The sequence below is a fragment of the Ammospiza nelsoni genome, chromosome 2 (assembly GCF_027579445.1).
Source record: "Ammospiza nelsoni isolate bAmmNel1 chromosome 2, bAmmNel1.pri, whole genome shotgun sequence".
NCBI classification, from domain to species: domain Eukaryota; kingdom Metazoa; phylum Chordata; class Aves; order Passeriformes; family Passerellidae; genus Ammospiza; species Ammospiza nelsoni.
The window spans coordinates 16,462,728-16,479,744 of NC_080634.1; the positions used below are offsets into that span (position 1 = coordinate 16,462,728).

At 43.6% G+C, this 17,017-nt stretch overlaps 1 protein-coding gene across 4 annotated transcripts; it reads left to right on the top strand.

Moving 5' to 3' along the window:
* Positions 1–1,163: 1,163 nt before the first annotated feature.
* Positions 1,164–12,669, top strand: CCT8 (chaperonin containing TCP1 subunit 8). Of its 4 annotated transcripts, none has more exons than XM_059492984.1 (16): positions 1,164–1,281; positions 3,759–3,849; positions 4,469–4,548; positions 5,723–5,872; positions 6,126–6,306; positions 6,999–7,060; positions 7,725–7,862; positions 8,294–8,472; positions 8,589–8,655; positions 8,736–8,823; positions 8,931–9,046; positions 10,294–10,365; positions 10,536–10,700; positions 11,101–11,220; positions 11,659–11,789; positions 12,434–12,669. In XM_059492984.1, exons 1-15 carry the CDS (start codon positions 1,222–1,224, stop codon positions 11,749–11,751), a joined length of 1,662 nt encoding a protein of 553 aa, XP_059348967.1. In that variant the 5' UTR covers positions 1,164–1,221; the 3' UTR covers positions 11,752–11,789; positions 12,434–12,669. The 4 variants fall into 4 exon arrangements, with proteins under 4 accessions (XP_059348967.1, XP_059348949.1, XP_059348958.1 ...); XM_059492966.1 differs by having other exon boundaries at positions 11,659–11,783; XM_059492975.1 differs by having other exon boundaries at positions 11,659–11,757.
* The last annotated feature ends 4,348 nt before the right edge of the window (positions 12,670–17,017 follow it).

The following is a 17,017-nucleotide window of genomic DNA, read 5'->3' on the forward strand; positions in this document are numbered from 1 at the left end:
GCAATTCTGAAATAAATTGTCAATCTTGAGCGTTTAATTATTGGCATGTGCACACCAAGTAACGAGTCTGATTTTTGTGGACAACAACAGGACAAGGGGAAATGGCTTTGAGAGGAATAGTGGATTGGTTTTTACAAACAAGCTGTGGGTCTGCTGGTAGGTAAGACTAGCAATGAGAGATAAAAGAAACAATGGGAAGAATTCCACTGATTGATGAATGGAAAAAGATATTTGCTTTTACAAATAAACTTTAGGTTTGCTGATAAACGAAATTAGACATTAAGAGATGAAAGAAACAATGGGGAAGAAAAACCCCTAAATTCTGTAAGAATTAAAAATTAAAAGGGAGGGTTATACATTAGAGGGGAATCTCTGGTATCAGGTGTTCCAGGAAGTCTGTATCTCTCCAGCGCCTCAGCCAATGGGGAAAGAGAGAAGGGAAATGTGCCCAGGAAATCAGGATAAAAAGGAGGCTGCATCCTCCAAAAATTTGAGAGACCCCAGGGGAATGCCCATGGCCTCTCCCTTTATTTGAATAAAGCCAGAAAGGACTGCTCTGGCTCCTTTTTGGACATAAACCTCTGGTGTTTGTGGATTAATTTTCCTAACAGCTTCAAAATGAAAGCAAGCAGATTTAGATTGGGTATTGGAAGAAATTCCTCCCTGTGAGGGTGGTGAGGCCCTGGCACAGGCTGCCCAGAGCAGCTGCGGATGCCCCATCCCTGGAAGTGTTCAAGGCCAGGTTAGACGGGGCTTGGAACAATCCAGCCGAGTGTAAGCTGTCCCTGCCCATGGCAGGGGTTGAAGCTGGATGAGCTTCAAGGTCCCTTTCACTGTGTGGTTTTATGATGCTTAGTTTTCCTATCTGTGCATTGCGCTTCCATTTGGACAAGTAGGTACTAAGCGAAACGCTTGACAGGAGTCGGCTCAGTTTTATGACGTTTATCATCCGTGGCCATGAAAACTCCGCACTGTTCCTGTAACTTCCATCGCAAAGTGTAGCAAGGAACGCCTGGGCGACAGTCTCCTGAACAGCACAGGGACAGAAAGAGGGAGCCAACCGGCGAGCCCAGCCCGGCCCGGTCTACGGGGGCCCGCTCGGCCTGAGGGGCGGCCCCGTCCCCGTCCCGCCCGCCCCGCGCCTGCGCGGCCCCGCGCTCCCGCCGTGCCTCGCGCGCTCCCGCCGCCGCCGCCGCCGCCGTAGCCGCGCACGGAGCGGAGATGGCGCTGCACGTCCCCAAGGCCCCGGGCTTCGCCCAGATGCTCAAGGAGGGGGCGAAGGTGAGGCCGCCTTTGGATGGACGCGCGGACAAATGGACGGACGGGTGCGGGAGGAGTCTCGGGGTGGCGGTGCGGGAAAAGCCGCGGCGGGCCGGCAGGGCCCGGCGGCACCACGTGTGCCGCGGGGCGGGGGCCGGGGGTTCGGCCGTGCCCCGCTCCCGGCCCGGGGCTCCCCCCGCTGCTTGCCCGGGCGCTGCGGGGATCGGGGCCTGCCCGTCCTGCGGGGCGGTGCCCGGAGCACGCGGCCTTCCAGAAATCTCTGCGGGCCGGGATCGCGTGCCCGCCCTGCCCGGGGCCCGGCCCTGCCCTGCATCCCGGCCCTGCCGCTGCATCCCGGCCCTGCCGCTGCGTCCCGGCCCTGCCCTGCGTCCCGGCCCTGCCGCTGCGTCCCGGCCCTGCCGCTGCGTCCCGGCCCTGCCCTGCATCCCGGCCCTGCCGCTGCGTCCCGGCCCTGCCGCTGCGTCCCGGCCCTGCCGCTGCGTCCCGGCCCTGCCGCTGCGTCCCGGCCCTGCCGCTGCGTCCCGGCCCTGCCCTGCGTCCCGGCCCTGCCGCTGCGTCCCGGCCCTGCCCTGCATCCCGGCCCTGCATCCCGGCCCTGCCCGGGGCCCGGCCCTGCCCTGCATCCCGGCCCTGCCGCTGCGTCCCGGCCCTGCCGCTGCGTCCCGGCCCTGCCCTGCATCCCGGCCCTGCCGCTGCGTCCCGGCCCTGCCCTGCATCCCGGCCCTGCCGCTGCATCCCGGCCCTGCCCTGCATCCCGGCCCTGCCCTGCGTCCCGGCCCTGCCCTGCATCCCGGCCCTGCCGCTGCATCCCGGCCCTGCCCTGCATCCCGGCCCTGCCGCTGCGTCCCGGCCCTGCCCTGCATCCCGGCCCTGCCGCTGCGTCCCGGCCCTGCCCTGTATCCCGGCCCTGCCCGGGGCCCGGCCCTGCCGCTGCGTCCCGGCCCTGCCCTGCGTCCCGGCCCTGCCCTGCGTCCCGGCCCTGCCGCTGCGTCCCGGCCCTGCCCTGCGTCCCGGCCCTGCCGCCTCGTCCCGGCCTCGGGGATGCGCCAGGGCCCGACGCTGTTCCCAGAGCTCTGGCAGGGGCTGGGCAGCAACGTTCAGCCTGTAGCTGAAGCTGCTCAGAAGTATCCGGGTCGTTCTGCTTGTATTTTTTTTCTGATACCTTTGTCAGCGATGCAGAACAATGGAATGTTTTCTGTACATTTCCTTTCCAATAAATCCGTTTTCACTGTATTTAACATGAACGTAATTAAGGTTTTGGTAGAGTTGAAGTACTGTGTGTTAATAAAGGAGAAGCTTATTTTGAAAAGTGGGCAGAAAGCAAGAAGGTGTGGCATTTTTTCTTTTTTATTCATAGAATCAATAGAAGAGTTTGGGTTGGAAGGGACCTTAAAGATCATTTAGCTCCAAGCCCCATCTGGTCTTGGACATTTCCAGGGCTAATTCCAGATGCTAAAAAAGCATCTACAGCTTTTCTGGGAAATCTGTGCCATAGCCTCACTACCCTCATAGGGAAGAATTTCAGGGCTTCCTAACAAACTAAACATACTTTCTTTCAATGTGAAGCCATTGCCCCTTGTCCTGTCTCTCCAGGCCCAAAGTCCCTCTCTCCAAGAAAGAGGGAAAATAGGAAAGTTTTCCATTTGCTGCTACTTAATAGAAAGAAGAGTGAAGGTAGCAGCTCTGAAAGCCCTTTGTGTTTCTTTTTAGAATCCTTCTTGGAGCCAAATAATGGCATACATTCAGGGCAGGGGCAGAACAGGGAAGCACAGTGGCCTCAGTGTTAGAAAATTCAAGGCCAGAACAGCAAGGGTTGTCTTCTGCAAAATGAGGAGGCAGCTGGCCATCTAAGATGTTTGGTTATTACTACTTTTCTCCCTTCTCTAACAGGCTGCACAGTACTTTTTATCCTGCTTTTTCTTTCTTAAGGCCCTTTCTGGGGATCCCATCTTGTCTCAAGGTTTTCAAACTGAAGCCAGGCTGATTGCCTTCTCAAGCACAGATATTTTGCTTAATCATTCTGCTTCTGAATTTTCGAACTGTACGTTTTGAACATAGAACTGAGTTAAATTATTTTTGTACCATACAAAGGTGTGAGTAAAGAAGCGTGTACAGAAACCCTTGCCCCTCTCCAGCTGGGTCTTGGTTCTTTTCTGCTTCTTTTTGGCATGTCACAAAACTTTTTTAGAAGGCTGAAGGGATGCAACCTGTATTGCAAGTCAAGTACTGTTCAGATTTTCTCTTTGCAAGCTTTTTGTGCCTGCTGAGCTGCCTAGTTGAGAAGGTGTACACAGTAGTTCTTACTGTCTTTGGGTAAGGTTTGGTGTCTGTTCAAACTGTATGTGAAATATAAAATGTATATTAATAAGGATTAATAACTTTGAGGGACTCAGTAGATTGACACTGCTTTGATGAGAAATTACTAGTTCATCACTTTTTTTGTTAGCCTAATTCTGATCAGTCATTGTTCTCTTTAGCATTATTCAGGACTGGAAGAAGCTGTCTATAGAAACATCCAGGCATGCAAGGAACTTGCTCAAACCACCCGTACAGCATATGGACCAAATGGTAAATAAATCCTGAAATTATTGCTGCATTTTGAGACAGATGTTATGCTTGGAGGCTTAACATACCCTGACAAAGAAGCAGCTGTTTGTTCCTGGGGGAAACACATTGGACTTGCTCTAAAACTGCAAATATGTGACCATTTCTTTGTGACTGTAGAAAACAGATTTTTTTGTGACAGCTCTGGAGTTATGCTCAGTGTCTGCTTTTGCCAGGTTGTTGTAGCAGTTACTGTATTCTCTTTGAAACGTGGTATAAAATATATGAAAAAGCATAAAAATTAAAGGAAACATGATAACATTGTGGGTAATCATAGTGAACATAGTCTTGTTCAGTCAGATATATGGAAACAAAATATTCTGCTGTATCATTTAATTAAATTATGTGCTGATATTTCAGAACAGAAAACTGTTTACTCCGAAATTACTGATTTCTCCTTCATGTCCTACACTTCAAGTATTATTTCACAAAAATGTTTTGAAGTTCTGAAATTATAAACAGAGCTAACCATTTTAATGTGTAAGATACACCTGAAAGTTAGGAAACAGTTTCTGTTTCTTAATATTCATAATATTGTTTGCATACGGAATTATTTTTATAATTTTTTTGTTTTCCCATTTAGGAATGAACAAAATGGTTATCAATCATCTGGAAAAGCTTTTTGTTACAAATGATGCTGCTACTATCCTGAGAGAGTTAGAGGTAAATTTTCTTGCTTCAGATGATGTCAGTTGTGGACCAGTGTTTCTACTCATGGGCTGTTGTGGTTCTGACTGTCAGTAAGGAAATGTCGCTCTGACAGATTATTTACTTATCTCACTTTGGAAGTCATTTACTTTTTCACTGAATTTGAGGTCCACAGTGAAGAATACAATTCTTTTGTGAAGCAGCATGAATAACTGTAGGAGATGCTTAATAATTCCTTACTTTCTCCCAGAACCAGTAGGATTAAAAGAGGATATGTCTAGAAATGCAGTGGTTTGGAAAAGTCTGCATGACACAGCTGTTGAGTTCATCTCCCAGTGGTGTTGCTTGCCATGTTCTCCTGACTGGCAATTCAACCCATCAATTGCATTTAAGAACCTGAGGCTATAGCAGCATCCTTCTGTAGATACTGTGGAGGCATGAAAAGACTTTCTTAATTCTTCCTACGACTTCAAATTTATATTTGTGACATAACACAAATAATATTTTACTGAATTTTATACTTAGTGATAGAGATTATGTAAGTGTGAAGTATTTACTTACTGAATACATTGCATTGGTGTTCATTTTGAGTAGAGTAACTGTGGAAGTCTCAGTTGTGTTTTTAAAAAAATACAATCTGCATACTAGTGCCCTAATCTGATACATTTTGCATGTTACTTTCTGGTATAAAATGGAAAGTATAAATATTCAGGAATGTGGTATTTTATTGAATTTTTTGAAAGAAAAGTGAAGCAGTGCAATCTTTAGGCAGAACCTCCCACACTCTCCCCCCTTAAAATGAAACTGTTATTTAGATGTGTATTTTGTGTGTTACACGTGAATTCAATCTGAAGATCTAAACTCCAGAGTGTTTTCCCGTCACAGAACTCAGTTGTGGAGCCACTGCATCCTGTGAAAGTAGCTCAGAACCAATGTCAAGGATGTCTAATTTATGTTGTAGTGGCAACATTCAGTTCTCTGATTTTTTAAATATATATTTCTGGTTTTTCCTACTAGAGAAGCTGGCCAATTAAGAATGTCTGTGCTGCTTTCTTTTCCAATTTTGTGCATTCTTCATATCTCTAGGTACAATTTGAAATAAGAGAGCTTAGAAAGAAGCATAGAAAATGCCTGAAGCTGCAGTCTTAGGTGGTGTGTTAGTCACCAAGGTGTGTAACTTCTTTTAAAGGTCCAGCATCCTGCTGCAAAAATGCTTGTGATGGCTTCACACATGCAAGAACAAGAGGTTGGAGATGGAACAAATTTTGTCCTTGTTTTTGCTGGAGTTCTTCTGGAGTTAGCAGAAGACCTTCTGAGGATGGGGTTATCTGTCTCAGAGGCAAGTTATATTCTCATTACCGTTCACAGAGCTTGAATCCAGATTGCTGCTGATCAATGTTCTTGGATCATAATAATATGAAATACTTGCTTTCTTCCCACCTCATTTTTACATAAAGATGTTTCAAGGAAACCATGTATGATTGCTTGCTTCCCTTGTAAACTTTTGCATCTGTTAAAGTTTTATGGCTATTTGAAAAGCAGTTAAAAGCAGTGTGAAGTCTTGTAGTGAATATTTACTGTTTGCTGCACAGGTGATTGAAGGATATGAAAAGGCTTGCAAGAAAGCCCTAGAAATTCTTCCAGATCTGGTGTGCTGTTCTGCAAAGAACCTTCGAGATGTTGAAGAGGTGGCATCTTTGTTGTACACGTCAGTCATGAGCAAACAGTATGGCAATGAACGGTTCTTGGCGAAGCTCATTGCTCAGGCCTGTGGTGAGTGGGGCTGGAACAGCTGAACACTGAGTGGGTTTGGGTATGGTCCTTATATTTCATGGAAGAATGGAGGTAGGGCTAGTTCAGCAGGTTGGATTGGATAGAATACCTCTGAAATGAGGGTAATATTCTTCATGTTGAACTCTGCATTGGCATTGTAGCTCAGGAAAGGTTTGCCTTTCCTACTAGGCATTTCTGGAAATAGCTTTCAAGTCCTTTTAGTACAGAAATCTGTCTTTCTCCCTCTTATTATATCATAAGGTGGACGTATTGTGCTTCACATAAACTGGTTTTAGTCTCAGGCACAGAACAATGGAAGTAAGACCATAGTTCTGTTGAATTGTTATCCCTTTAGATTTTTGGGATAAAACCTTCATTTTTAATTCCAGTGATTTCTCTAAATACTCTGGATTAGACTTACCTCTTGACTCCACCTGTATCAGTGCATATTTGAACTTAATTAACTGAGCAGCCTGAATAAATGTTTCATTCTGATTATTACTTTGTAAAAACAAAATTTCTCTTTCTCTTTATGCCAGTTATTAGCAGGTTGTATCTTGAATTTAGGCAGATATCTCAAACTACTGAAATTAAAATTTCAGAAAAATTCCAGGCATTATTTATGGTGTCATTGTTCTACTTTAGTCATAAGGCAGGACATATTAATTATTTTTCTTCTTTTTTTTCCCCAGTTTCTATTCTTCCTGATTCTGGTCATTTCAATGTTGATAATATCAGAGTGTGCAAAATTGTGGTAAGTTTGAAGTAGCTGGCTTTACTGTAATTATTAAGGTAAATAGTGTAATGAGGGTTAATCTTTGAACTTCCAGAGAGTCTTTTCTAATGTTGTTGTGGCAGGTGTGTTAAATTTTGGAAACTAGTCTTTCTCTTGTTTAGTGCCCAGTAGCAGCATTCAGAAACAAAAATCATGAATATTGGAAGTAATCTAAAATGGGAACCTGTTAGAAAATGTTTGTTGTTGCTGAATGGGCTGAAGGCTTATACTTAGGGTGTTAAATCCAAATGCTTGTGAGGTCTGCTTTTCAGGCAGAGTAGTGAAGCTTTCTGACCACAAATGGTCAGTAATACAATGTTCCCCCATTCATAGAATCAAAGAACAATTTGGTTTGGGCTGGAATGTGTCTTAAAGATCATCCAGTTCCAGCCCCCTACCATGAGCAGAGACATCTTCCACTAGACCAGAGTGCTCCAAGCTCTGTCCAGTCTGGCCTTGAACACTTCCAGGGATGGGGAAGCCACAGTTTCTCTGGGCTGCCAGGGCCTCACCACCCTCACAGGGAAGAATGTTTCCCTGATATTTATCTAAACTTACTTTCTTTCAATGAGAAACTATTCTCCCTTGTCCCATCACTACTTGCCCTTGTAAAGAGTCTCAGATTCCATTTATTTCCTTTCAGGGTGCTGGTATTTCTGCTTCCTCAGTACTGCATGGCATGGTTTTTAAAAAAGAAACTGAAGGAGATGTTACTTCTGTCAAAGATGCAAAAATAGCTGTGTATTCCTGCCCTTTTGATGGTATGATAACTGAAACTAAGGTATGTTACAGCTCAAAATAAGTTACATCTCTATTTATGCATATGTGCTCTTATTTTGAGACTTAACTATAAATATTGTTGACACTTGGTGATTGAGATACTTTGGTGAATATTGATTTTCTTAGTATAGAAAAGTTCTAAACCCTGATTGCTTTACAGGGTTTTTAAGATAGGGGAGATGGTTTTGATTTTTTTGGGTCATTTGAGCCTAACTATGGCTTGAATTTCTGAACCCCAAGGTTGTCTAGAATTGCCTGGTGATTTCCTTTTTTTTTTCCCTCTTGTTTTACCCTGTTGCTTGGGGAGCATGTCAGTATTACAAAACAGGATGACTTAAGTTTTACAGATAGGTTGGGAGACAAAATGGTTTGTCAGAAACTTGTAGCTGTGTGGTTTAATGCTGAATTTTAACAGTGTATGTGTTTTACTAGGGCACCGTCCTAATAAAGAATGCTGAAGAACTGATGAATTTCAGTAAAGGAGAAGAAAATCTAATGGATTTGCAAGTCAAGGCCATTGCTGATAGTGGTGCAAATGTAGTAGTGACAGGTGGCAAAGTGGCAGATATGGCTCTTCATTATGCCAACAAGTACAATCTCATGTTAGTAAGGTAAGTACTAGGAGAGCATTAACACATCTGGACTACCAGATTTATGAAATGTACTTGCCAAGTTAAGACAATACTTCTGCCTGTGTTAACATTGTTATGGAAACTTGTTTTTAAAGGTTGAACTCCAAGTGGGACCTGAGAAGACTGTGCAAAACTGTTGGTGCAACAGCCCTACCCAGACTGGTATGTACCTCCCAAATGAGGTGCAGGAGGATGAGAACTGATGAGCAGGTTCAGTTCTTAACTCACGTTTTTCTTTCTAGACTCCCCCCACTCTTGAAGAAATGGGTCACTGCCACAGTGTGTATTTATCAGAGGTTGGGGATACACAGGTTGTGGTGTTTAAGCATGGTATGTATGTTCTGTAGACCTGCTCACACTGCTGTTCTAAAGTGTGTTTGTATGTGTTTTGGATATAAGATTAATGAATTAATTCAGTAATGCATGTCTCTGAACAGAAAAGGAGGATGGAGCCATTTCCACTATCCTCATTCGTGGATCTACAGACAATCTGATGGATGACATAGAGAGAGCTGTGGATGATGGTGTCAATACTTTCAAAGTGCTCACAAGGGTGAGTAATGAGAACACTTGGGTTATCAAAAGTGAGCAGTAGGTCAGTTTGAGGCAAGGCTTGAGCCTGCTCTGAGCTCATTTGCTACCAAAGGCAGGAGATATTAATCTGCCTAGGTGTCTTCTGGAGCTGGAGAGTGGCTGTGTGGTACTGAGGTGTGGAGGGCTGTGCAGGGAAACAGCTCTTGTTGTGAACACAGGGGGCATAGAAGGTGGTGTTTAACATGGACTGCACTCAGTTTTCCACTAATGAGTGAGTGCTTGGAGGTGGATTACCTTTACCACTTTTTAAAGACAGTCAGCTCTTTTTTACTTACTCCCTAAATGCTTTGTAATGTTCCTTGGAAACCAGGCACAGAAGAAAAGCTAGATAGCTTTGTCACTTGGCATCAGGAGAAACTGTTTGGTTGCAGACTCAGTTTCTAGTTCATTGGTGATAATTCACGCTTCCTCCACATAATGCAGGTAGGTTTTTATGGATGGAAGAACTCGGTTTTACAGAGGATTTTTTTGTGTGAACAGATTATGTGGTCTTAAATATTATGATTTAATTTTTCTTCTTTTTATACAAAATGAAATGTTCCTGTATTTACTTGGAAAACAGCATGCAAAAATTGTTAAAACTGTTAGAATCTTAATATCCTCTACATACCAAGACATGGACATTGGTTTTGAGTACAGAAATGCTGTGCATTTGTGATTGTCTCCAGGAGTTGTCCTGTTTTAAGATTTATGATAATTAATTTGTGGGCTAAGAGACCAGAGTTAATAAGTAAATTCTGGTTTGCCAAAGGATGTACAAAATGCTTAATTTAAAATGCAAGAAAACAAAACAAAAAGTCCCAACACCTTGTAACACCTGTTGAGATATTAAACTTAGTGTGCAGTAGATTGGTTTCCTGGATGATATTTCCCACAAAAATAATGGAAAAAATGAGAAAATCTAGGAATGCTGTTACAGTTAACCGGGAGTTGAAGTTTTTTTTTAAAAAATCTGATACACAAAACCCTCTGCATTATTATTTTGGTTTTTACAAAAGAAGCTGTTTTTCTTGAAAGACATTGGAGTGAACGAGTAAGTCTTGGTAGATTTCCCGTATAATGCATGTTTGTTCTGAAGTGGATTGTTAACAAGTCTGTGTGGAATAAAGTTCTGTTGCATTCTTGATAGACTAGAAAAATCCTAAAAAAATAAGAAGCAATAGATGCTTTAAGAAAACATTGTGTTTGAGTGTGGTCTTTCCACAGGATAAACGTCTCGTTCCTGGAGGTGGTGCGACAGAGATTGAATTAGCCAAGCAGATCACATCTTATGGAGAGGTGAGGCAAACAGGCTTCTTGGCTTTTATCTTCACACACACATCTTACCAAAAATACAAATATTATTTCATACCAACATACATATGTGTGTAATAACAAGTGGGGGGGGAGGAATGCCTCCCAGTCTTACAGTTTTTGAAATGCTAACGTGGTTTTCACCTTCTTTTTAGACTTGTCCTGGGCTTGACCAGTACGCCATCAAGAAGTTTGCTGAGGCATTTGAAGCCATTCCTCGAGCACTGGCAGAAAACTCTGGAGTAAAGGCCAATGAGGTCATCTCCAAACTTTATGCCATGCATCAGGAAGGGAAGAAGAATGTTGGATTTGATATTGAGGTAAATAGTCTCTGATGTTACTTGTTGCCTTGCGGTGCAGGGTTGTACTTTATAGTACTTCTATCAGTATGAAGTATTTATAGATTATTTTAAATTGCTGGGAGCTGTGTGTTGCACAGTTTAGAATAATAACTTTTTGGAACTGAAATCCTTACATGTTCTTTTTATCAGCAAACAGTTCAGTCCAGTATAGTATAATGGTCTTATGTCAGAGGTGGAATGGGATACTGAACTAATGTGACAGGCAGTAGGCCTTCAGAAATTACTGACTCTGTCTTCCTCCTAATGGTTTAGGAATGAAGGTTTTCTAAAGGGAGAGGATGAGATTAGAAAAGTGATACCACCTTGCTAGGTGAAAGCCTGAGAAGGTTTTGAATGATCTTTTTTCCCCATCTGACAGGCTGAAGCTGCTGCAGTGAAGGACATGTTGGAAGCTGGTGTGTTGGACACATATCTTGGGAAATTCTGGGGTATCAAGCTAGCTACAAATGCAGCAGTAACTGTCCTAAGGGTTGATCAGGTAAGTTTATGTGCATTTAGGTGCTGAATTAATACCTGGCAGAACCCTCCTGCAAATAGGTGGAATCTCCTGCAAATGCAAGGTGTAAACATAATGCTACTTGAAAATGTGGTTTGTTCATTTCTGGAAACCAGGAAGGCATTTGTTCAAGAGCTTGTAATCTGGAATGTGGCTGCTTCTATTGCAGTACAATTAATGTTTGTTAGGATATTCTTTTTAAAAGATTTTGTTGGTATTTTGAAGACAGTTTTTATTTGTATCCAGAGAGTTACCCTAACTTCTGTAGGAACAAACTTTAGTAGAAGAAACTTCTCTCCTATATTTTTACATGAAAATCCAATTTTTAGGAAAAATAGAGGTTACAGTCTCGAGGATAAAAATCTTTCATTATTTTGTGAAACTTCAGCAAAAATGAATTTGCATGTAAAATTTTTGTAGATTATTATGGCAAAAACAGCAGGCGGTCCAAAAGCCCCTAAGCAACAAGGACATTGGGATAAGGATGACTGGAAAGATGAGCCTGAAAACTAGAGTGCAGTAAGCTCTGTGTCTCTAGCAGAGAGGTATCTGTGAGTGCATGCATGAGTTCATTGACAAGCACATGGAGATTGTATGCTCCTTGAGAACACCTAACACTGCTGTCTTCTGCTGTGTGCTGATTGCTACATCCTGTATTTGTGCCCTTTGCTAATGGATTCTGCTCCTGAATCCAGATTTTCATGGAAGGGATGATAAGTGCAAGTTCAGATTTGCCTTACTTGTCCATGTAGCCAGGGCAGATAATGAGCTTTAACGTGGTGGGACTGATGGACTTCATGGTTTTAAAGTGTGATACTTGGAGACAATAACTGAGAACAATGGCTTTGATAATCCTTGCTGTAGTGTGCACCCTGTAAACTAGTCTGCTGTTGGCCTATTTAAGCACTCACTTTCTGCAGACTAACTGAAGTCTTACTTTGCATGCAAAAATGAGGTAAAATACCTTTTTTACTGTATCAGGGCTCAGCCTCTACCATTCTCAAAAAAAACAACAACAACAACAAAAAAAAGTTGTTTGTATCTCAATTAGATGGATATTCACTGGCTTGGGTTCAGAGTAGGGAAATTGCATGGATGTAGTGAATGCTAGCAGTCAGCATTATGCAGCTGTAGGAGAAGGGTGTACAAGCCTGATTTTAATATTAGCTTTTTCTGCTTCTCTATTCTCTTCAAGATCATTATGGCAAAACCAGCTGGTGGCCCAAAACCTCCATCAGGAAAGAAAGACTGGGATGAAGACCAAAATGATTGAACAATTTAACTGTATTTCATAAGTGACATGACTTTGTGAGTTTTTTAATATCCCAGTCGGAGCCTGTCACAGTGTTTTGCTCTTGCCTTTAAATTATGAACAGTGTCCACTGGAGTGCAGAACTTCAAACACCTCAATAAACATACTCACTGTTAAAATGTTGACTTACTTCATTTGGAGCTGGCATGACCTGTCGTTCCCAGTTTGTGAATGTGTAGGGGATGAATGACACTGTGGGTGTGATGGGCTGACCCTTGGCTGGCTGCCTGATGCTCTCTCCCCATGAAGAGGGAGGCAGAACTTCTCAGGGGGTGAATGAAGGAGGGAGGTCACATACCAATTCCTGTTGCAGGCACAAGAGACTCAATGTGCAGGGAGGCTGACCATGAGCCTGCTGCAGGGAGCTCATGAGCCACAATTGTGGCTCTTTGTGCTCTTATTTGTGCCAGTACCTGAGTGTAAACAGTCAAATGGATGTTGAAATAATAAGTGTTGGCAGCAGGTCTCCTGCATTAAGTATCCCCTTTCCTGAGACCCCACTTGGAGCACTGTGTACAGATGTGGTGCCTCAAACATAAGAGAGACAGAGCACGGTTAAAAGGAGTCCAGAGGAGGGTCACCAAGTTGATGGGGGACTGAGCCCCTTTCCTATGGACAGGGGCACAAAAAGTCAGGGCTGTGCAGCCTGGAGAAGAGAAGGTTGTGTGGAAACCTCACAGCACCTTCCAGTGTCTGAAGGGGTTACTGGGAAGCTGGAGGGGGACTCTGCATCAGGGAATATAGTGACCTTACAAAGGGGAATGCCTTCAAACTGAAATATAGGGGAAATTTAGGATTGATACACAAGAAGAAATTATCCACTGTGAGGGTGGTGAGGCCCTGGCACAGGTTGCCCAGACATGCTGTGGCTGCCCCATGCCTGGAAGTGTTCAAGGCTAGGCTGGATGGGGTTTGGAGCAACCTTGTTTAGTGGGAGATGTCCCTGCTCATGGCAGGGGTTTGGAACTGGATGATCTTTAAGGTCCTTTCCCAGAAAAACCAATTTATGATTCTATAATTCATTTTTTTGACTTGCATCTCTCACCTCACTCTTTTAATTCCCCATGCTCTCAAAAGGGCATCCTGGCAGCAGTGAACTGCATCACATTCTAATGACCTTAAAAATAAATGCTGAGCAGCACTAGCCAGCATGATGCAGAGGACTGGAATCTTTCAGCTGAAGCCCTCTGTTAAGATTAATCTTAGGAAGTAAACAGCTTATGTGTCTCCAAGTAGCTTGAAAGGAGAACTGCACTTGAAATCCAAGCCACTTCAATAATTAATCCTTTTACTACTCTTGCCAGCGCTACTCTATCTCACAACCAGAAGGGAGTGGAAGGCTAAATCAAGTCTGGAGCTATCTTATGCCCAAATAAGGCTGCCATACAACAGCTCTACTAATGCTGGCTTTATAGTCATTTGTTGGTGAGGCTGAAAAATAAACTCAGCAAGTTTTCAGAAGGATTGGCATACTGCTGTAGTCAGCTGCACAAGGGCCACTGCTGATGGCTCAGGGTTACAAGAACAAGATGCCCATTTCTTAGTAAGGCTGTTGTGAAAAATGCACTGAATGCAAGCAGCTGCTGCTCTAGCGTGGCAGACAAGATTTTATTCACATGAAAGCCAGCATGAAGCTTGTGGAGAAGGGAACTTCCAAGTTACAAGTCAGTGCAGGACTACTGGTCCTTATGCCTGCTGTGTGGAAAGGTTACATGGGACTCCGTGTAGTGGGAGTGGGCCAAGCACTCAGCCTTGCCAAAGCATTGGCAAAAGAATTCCTGGAGCATTTGCAAACTTGAGAGCTCCTCTGTTGGACATAAACCAATAGTGAAAAGAGAGCTGATGCTGCAACTTTTTTGGCTCTTAAGATGAAGATACAGCTTCTTATGCTTGGAACCCAGGTCTAAAAAACGCATGGGAACTCATGACAGCCAACATTAACTACAGTTCAAAAGTAGAGCCAGTTGTTTTAAAGTGAAAAACCAAGATTTATATCAACACTAGCAATTTGCATGTTCCTTCTCAACGATAAATATATAAATGTAAATATAACATCAGTACAATATCTCAAAGTGGCAGAGACTCTGTTACAGCGAAGCATTTCCAGCTGCAGTTCTGACAGATGTTCCAGGACAGAAGGCATTTGCCAACCTACCCTCTTCTCTGTGCAACCTGCCATTCGCAGTGCAAATATTTTCACATTCTTTCATTGTCACCATGTCCAAGCAGCTAGAGGTCACACAGGTGGAAGTGTCAAGGGAGAAGATGTTCTCAAAGCACCTCCTTTTCTTAACAGCTTTAAACTGCACACAATGCTCTGTACCTTCTTTCCCAGATAGATCTGCTGTCACTTTTTCACTCTCATATTGGAATATATTTACCAGTATAGCCAGACGGGACGTGCCTGAGCTTGTCTGGCCCTTGGTGCTGAACCAAATAGCAGCACTGTGGTGTTTTCACCTCAGAGACACTTTTGGCGAGCTGTGTGCTGCAGCTGAGCACGTGGAGGCAAGTCCAGGCATGCAGGAGCTCTGGTGGTGGCGGGATGGAGCTTCCTCTCGTGAGGTTTACCTCCGGCGGAGAAGCTTTGAGGCCATGGTGAAGGAAAGGAGTCGGTTCTGATGGAGGGTTTCGATCCAGAGCTTTATGCTGGCCCACAGGCCTCTGAATGCAGCAACAGCTCCAACAGAACTCTCCGAACTGCGTGGTTGCTGTTCCTTTTAACTCTGGGGAGAGGGGGAGGGAAGGGGTAGGAAGCCACCAAACAGATACATGAGAGGAGGTCTTAAGGGACAAAGGACACCTGGATGGCCCAATGCCCCATGCCCCAGGGGTAGAGGGCATCCTTTGAATCTGCCTTCTGGAATTCTAGGATTGACAGACAGTGCTGGGAGGGGAAAAGAGAGGTGACTGACGCACCTGGGAGGGAATTATCAAGGGAGGGACCCGAGGTTCTGAGGTAAACCCTGAAATCACAATGCAACACTCTCACATCTTTGTTGCAAATGTCCAGCAGCTGTTTGTGTAGAAAACGGCTCTAGAAATAAAAGCCAGTGCAGGGCTGCACTTTCCACATGGCCCACCTAAGCCACATCAAACTCACCAGTGCACTCTGTCCTTCCCTTCTCCACTGCATCTACCATTGTGTTCTCTGGATCTTGGAACCTTAAGGCAGGAACAGTTGTTCCCACAGAAGGGTTGGAAGGGCCATAGGTAGCAGCACAAGCAGCTCTCACTGAACTTTAATCCTTACCACTGCCACTGTGAGTTTGGTTGGTGACCAGTAACAGCCACGCTCCTTTTACAGCTGCAGCCACCAGCCCAGTGCTCTGTGGCTTCATTCTTCCACTCTTGTAACCAGTCCTGCTTTTACTCTCCCATCTATTTCTCATGCAGAAATAAATGAACTTCAAATATGGGATTATTTCCTATTAACTGTGTGAGTCATAGGGGATGGATTTGTAAGAAGTAGTTGTATTATTATTGTTTATTATGTACACATAAGGTTTTTTCCCAAAACAAATCAGATTTTGACTTCTGATACTAGCTGTTTGTTTACCATAGGGGAAGTAGTAAGAATAAAAAAAAAAAAGACAGCTGGTATGAATCTATGCTTTTTGAGAAACCTTACCTCTCAGTTAAATGACTGTTACCCTGAAGCAGGACAAAAGATTTGAACTGGTTTTACCTTTATGGAGAGATAAAACCTAAACCCAAAAATTTTTGCCAAATGTTTGGGGAAACTGCAGTGCAGTATTTGCATTCATAGAAACTACAGTGAAATATATGATGATGTCAGTTCAATACTTTTCCATATCTTGAGAGGCTAGACCTTCAACCATCTACATTTCCATAACAAAAAGGAGAAAATGAACCTATTTTATTTGTTCTATACTGCAGTTAAAGAGCGGCCTATGTTCTTAACAGAAATTGTATAGTTTGGTTTGGACTAAAATGAAGCTTTAAAGATAATAAAAAATATGTCATTTCACAGGGACAAAAACGTTCAAGGAAATGACATAGACAAAACCATTGAAACATCATGGCAACCAAGTCAGCTGCACTTTAAGATGAAAAGTAGAAACTTCATTTTCTCCTTCATTATGAAATTAAGGAACAGTTGATACCGTATAGTATTATTTCATGACTCATACAGAACATTCCAAGTATCAAGAAGGGATGCATCTGATTTCAATAAAAATTTCAAAAGAAACAGGGTTTTGGTCCAGTCTAGATACTGGTCTGCACCTGGCAGTACAGTTTGCCCTACAGATGGAATAAAATGTTTGACCCTCTGAAATTCAACAAAATTCATTTCAGTGCAATCTAAGAGTTGTGGGAAGTAAGATAACTCTATAGACAAACACATTATTCATGGTTAAAGATACAGCAGTTCTAAAGAAATCGATTTTGATGCAGTTACATGTTATTTTCTGTAAGGGACACTTCTTTGATCTCAGGCTTTGA